The sequence below is a fragment of the Phoca vitulina genome, unplaced genomic scaffold, assembly GCF_004348235.1.
Source record: "Phoca vitulina isolate PV1807 unplaced genomic scaffold, GSC_HSeal_1.0 scaffold32, whole genome shotgun sequence".
NCBI classification, from domain to species: domain Eukaryota; kingdom Metazoa; phylum Chordata; class Mammalia; order Carnivora; family Phocidae; genus Phoca; species Phoca vitulina.
The window spans coordinates 11775306-11780794 of record NW_022589735.1 but is presented as its reverse complement, the minus strand read 5'-3'; the positions used below and the strand labels follow the sequence as shown (position 1 = coordinate 11780794).

The 5489-nt window shown below is 35.8% G+C and overlaps 1 protein-coding gene across 1 annotated transcript; it reads right to left on the bottom strand.

The window, feature by feature from the left end:
* Positions 1 to 1213: 1213 nt before the first annotated feature.
* Positions 1214 to 3157, bottom strand: LOC116645207 (E3 ubiquitin-protein ligase RING2). Its single transcript, XM_032425256.1, has one exon. The coding sequence runs from the start codon at positions 3043 to 3045 to the stop codon at positions 2035 to 2037; it is 1011 nt and encodes a 336-aa protein (XP_032281147.1). The 5' UTR covers positions 3046 to 3157; the 3' UTR covers positions 1214 to 2034.
* Positions 3158 to 5489: the final 2332 nt, after the last annotated feature.

Below are 5489 nucleotides of genomic sequence, written 5' to 3'. Positions count from 1 at the left end.
TACAATGGTATGAAACTAGAAGTCAGCAACAGGAGGAAAACTAATTTCTCCAGAGAGACAAAAATGGAAACACAACATACCAAAGCTTGTGGAATGCAGCAAAAGCTGTTCTTTTTTTTTTTTTTTTAAAGATTTTATTTATTTATTTGACAGAGAGAGACACAGCGAGAGAGGGAACACAAGCAGGGGGAGTGGGAGAGGGAGAAGCAGGCCTCCCGCGGAGCAGGGAGCCCGATGTGGGGCTCGATCCCAGGACCCTGAGATCATGACCTGAGCTGAAGGCAGGCGCTTAATGACTGAGCCACCCAGGCGCCCCAGCAAAGGCTGTTCTAAAAGGGAAGTTCATACAATAAATGCCAACTTTAAGGAAAAAAAAAAAGATCTCAAATAAATAACCAAACTTTATCCCCCAAGAACTAGAGAAATAAGAACAGATGTAGCCCAGAGTTAGCACAGGGAAGGAAATAGTGATTAGAGAAGAAAAAAAGAGAACAGGAAAATAATACAAAAGATCAACACAACTAAGAGTTGATTTCTTTGGAAATATAAACCAAATTGACAGTCTTTAGCTAGACTAACCAAAGAAAAAAGAGGAACCAAATGGACAAAATTATAAATGAAAAAGGAGACAATACAACTGTTACCACAGAAATACAAAAGATCCTAAGAGGCTACTATGAATAAATATATGCCAACAAAGTTCATAATCTAGATGAAAAGGTAAAATTCTTAGAAACATACAATTTACCAAAACTGCAACAGGATGAAATAGAAAATTTTAACAGGCCAATTATTAGTAAAGAGATTGTATGAGTAACGGAAAAATCTTCCAACAAAGTTAAGCCCAGGACCACAGCTTCACAGATGAATATTATCAAACATTTAAAGAATCAATGCCAATCCTTCTCAAACTCTTCCAAAAAAATCTTAGAGGAGGGAATATATTCAAACTAATTTTATGAGGTCAGCATTATTTTTGACACCAAACCAGATAAGGATATTACTACAAAAAAAAAAAAAGAAAACAAAACAAAAAAAAACAACTAGAGACCAATATCCCTGATGAATGTAGATGCAAAAATTCTCAATAAAATACTAGCAAACATAATTCAGAGGCACATTAAAAGGATCATTCACTAAGATCAAATGAGATGCAAGGATGGTTCAACATTCACAAATCAATCAATCTATGTAACACATTTTTTTTTTTCCATATCTCTGGTATTTTAATAGGAAAAAACATCAAACACACATAATAAAGGAACTGAAGTGACAGTAAAGCTAATACAAAAGACCTCTTTAAATATACACTTGAAGACTACATAAGACCAATTTTTCTTTCTTCAGTGAAATCTGTAAATGAACCAAGTTCTCATAGAACTTGACATTTTGTTTCTCTTTCCCAGGATCAGAAATTCCAAAATTAGAGGGAAAAAATGGAAAAAAAATAACATTGCATGACAATGGACACTAAGTTCATAAAGAACCTTTTTTAAAAAAATGAGATATTATGGAAGAAAATACCATGAAAATAATAATCCTATGAGAATTGTTTTTTAAGCACAGTAAATTTGAGCCTTGGTCTTCATGAAGATACTACAGCTTATATAGAAAACTATAAATATACAAGACTCCAGGAAAAAAAGTCAAAATACATATTATTTAACATTCTGTAGGCCTAAAAAACTTTTGAAGGGAGGGAAAAGGATAGCCAACTGAATCTTAAGAATACAGAACTATGAAAAATTCCTGGGTCAAAAGGGTGCTCCAAATGGAACCATACTTCATGAAAACATACAACTTAGATATACTTTTAAAGGAAAGAAAAAGTCCTGAATAACTGCAGTCCCTTCCAAAAAGGAAATCTTAAATTAAGGGGAAAAGATTCTAATAGTGTAAACGAGTCTGGCTCAGAAAGAAAACTGAACAACATATCCAAGATTCTGTCCATAAAAGTAAAGACGTTACATCTTTAATATTAAAGAAATAGGCTATTAAAAAAGTTCATTCTCAGACTTGGTTTTAGTAAAAAGCTCATTTGTGCTCCTTTGTGGGTGCATAATAAAGTTCCATGGGTTTGTTCACTTTCCAGTATTTCTCACTGACCAATTCCAAAGAAAAAGAGCCATTTAATACAGTGAACTGCCCACTGGCTGTTGCTATGTAAATGGTATACTGCTTCTCACTGGCTGTATCAAGGTTCATCTGATTTGATTCTCCTTTGCTTCGAAGTTCTTCCAAAGCTAACCTCACAGCCAGATACTTGGATAAGTGATCAACAGTGGCATTACCTGAAGTCTTTATGTATCTTGTCTGTGCACTATCATCTTTTTCCATTAGTGTGGGATGAGGCCTGAATACTAATTCAATTTCACTAGCACCATCCATTACTGGATCAATTGCCACTGTTGCATTGTTATTATCAAGCTCAAGCCCGGAATCATCAGATGTTTTGGTCCGTTTGTTACTAGGTCCTGCTTCCTGATTACTGTGTGTGGAAGCATTACTACAGTGAGAACTGTCACCATTGTCTTCTGCTCCACTACCATTTTCAATCTGTTGTTTCTTGCCTCGCTGTAATCTGTTCATGGCCTGTATCTTCAGTCCTTCCTCAATGCTGTGACTGAGTGCTTGCTGATTATTGTGCTTGTTGATCCTGGCTAATACTCTCTCTTGATGAGCTTCATACTCATCACGACTTGGATAAATTTTGCTGATGAGCGCATCAAAGTTTGGGTCTGGCCTTAGTGATCTTTTAGAAACTAGCTTTTTCCGACAGGTAGGACATTCTTTATTGCCACTTCTGAGGGCTGTGATAATGCAGTCTGCACAAAAACGATGTAAACACTCCTTTGTAGTCATGGTGTTCTTCAACATATCCAAACAAATTGGGCACATTAATTCACTGTGTAGACTTCGAGGTGAAACCACAATTTCCAAGCCATCCGTTATTGCCTCCTGAGGTGTTCGTTGTAATTCATATAAACTGAGTTCCCATGTTTTGCTTAATGGTTGAGTTCCGTTTGTCTGCACAGCCTGAGACATTGCGGCTCCTGCCCCAGCCCGGGACTCCGCTGGCCGCGGCCAGAGCGAGACTCAGGTACAAGCCGCCGCGGCCGCCGGCGCCGCCGCACAATATGGCGAGCCTCGGCTTCCGCAATGGAGCTCCTCTATGTAACACATTAATAGAATGCAAGATACAAATCATATGATCATCTCAATAGAAGCAGACAGAGCATCTGACAAAATTCATCATTCATTTAAGCAAAATGTCTTCACAAGTCAGGAATAGAAGCGATATACCACAACATAATACAGGCCATATACAACAAGCCCACAGGTAAACCATATTCAATGGTAAAAGATGGTAAAAGCTTTTCTTCTAAGATCAGGAACAAGACAAGGGTGTCTCTTCACACTGTTCCTGTTTAACATTGTACTGGAATTCCTAGCCAGACCCATCAGGAAAAAAAAAAAGAAAGAAGGAAAATTATCTCTATCTGCAGACAGATCTCTTTATACAAAGAAAATCGTAAAGACCCCAGCAAAACCTCTCAGATGTCATCAATGAATTCACTAAAATTGCAAGACAGGAAATTAACATACAAAACTCAGTAGCATTTCTATACACTGACAATAAATTATCTGAAAAAGAGATAAAGAATATGATCCCCTTTACAATAGCATCTGAAACAAAATACTTAGGAATAAATTTAACCAAGTAGATGAAAAATCCTGTACTCTAAAAACTATGACACCAATGAAAGAAATCAAAGACATAAATAAATGGAAAGGTGTCCCATGTTCATGGATTAGAAGAATACGATAAAAATGTATTACTCAAAGCCATCCATAGATTCAATGCAATCTCCATCAAAATTCCAATGGCATCTCTAAAGAATCCTAACAATCTTAAATTTTATATGGAACCATAAAAGACCCCTAATAGCCAAAACAATCCTGACAAAGGAAATAAAGCAGGAGGCAGCACACTTTTTGATTTTAAGCTATTCTATCAAGCTATACTCATCCAAACCGGATGGTACTGGCATAAAAACAGACACACAAACCAGTGGAACAGAATCAACAGTCCAGAAGTAAACCCATGCATACACAGTTAACTAATATTTGATAAGGGAGCCAAGAATACCCAATGGAGGAAAGACAGTCTCGTGAATAAGTGGTGCTGAGCAAACTGGATAGTCACATGTAAAAAAATGAAACTAGACCCCTATCTCACATGACTCACAAAAATTAATTTGAAATATATTAAAGACCTAAATATAAGACTGAAAACCATAAATCTCCTTGAAGAAAACATAAGAAAAAAGCATCTTGACACAGGTAAGAAAAAAGCATCTTGATAGGAGTCTTGGTAATGAGATTTTTTGGTTATCACAACTAAAATGAAAGCAACCAAATGAAAAATATAAAAGTGGGACATTAAACTAAAAAGCTTGTGCACAGCAAAATAAATGATCAACAAAATGAAAAGACAATCTACAGAATGGGAAAATATTTGCAAACCATATATATGATAAGGAGTTAAAATCCAAAATATATAAAGAATTCCTACAACTCAATAGCAAAAAACCAAACAATCCAATTGAAAAATGGGCAAAAGTCCTTAAGAGACATTTTTCTAAAGAAGATATATGAATGGCGAACAGGTACATGAAAAGATGCTTAACATCACTAATCATTAGGGAAATGCAGATCAAAATCAAAATGATGTATCACCTCATACATGTCAGAAGGGCTAACATTAAACAGACCAGAAATAGCAAAAGCTAATGAGGATTTGGAGAGAAGAAAGCCCTCATGCACTGTTGGTGAGATTGTAAATTTGTGCATCCACTCTCGAAAACAGCATGGAGTTTCCTCCAAAAATTAAAAATAGAACTATGGTATAATCCAGCAATTCCACTTCCAGAAATATATCCGAAGAAAACAAAAACACTACGATAAAGAGATACCTGTATTCTCATGTTGATAGCAGCATTATTTATAATAGCCAAGACATGGAAATAACCTAGTGTCATTTGGTGGATGAATGGATAAAGAAAACTTGGGGTGTGTATGTGTGTGTATACACACGCACAATAGAATATAGTTCAGCCTTAAATAAGAAGAAAGCCTGCCATTTGTGATAATATAAATGGAACTTGAGGGCATTATGATAAGTGAAATAAGTCAAAGACAAATATTCTATGATCTCACTTATATATTGAATAAAAACAAACCAACAAAAAATCCAACCTCTTCATAGAAAAGGGGAGATCAGATCTGTGGTTACCAGAGGCAGGGAAAGTTGAATGAAGGACATCAAAATTTCCAGTTATAAGATAAATAAGCACCAGGGATGTAATCTACAAAGTGATGGATACAGTTAACACTGCTGTAGGTCATATATGGAAGTTGTTAAGAGTAAATCCTAAGAGTTTGCATCACAAGGAAGAAGAAATACATATTTTATCTGTATCAGATGA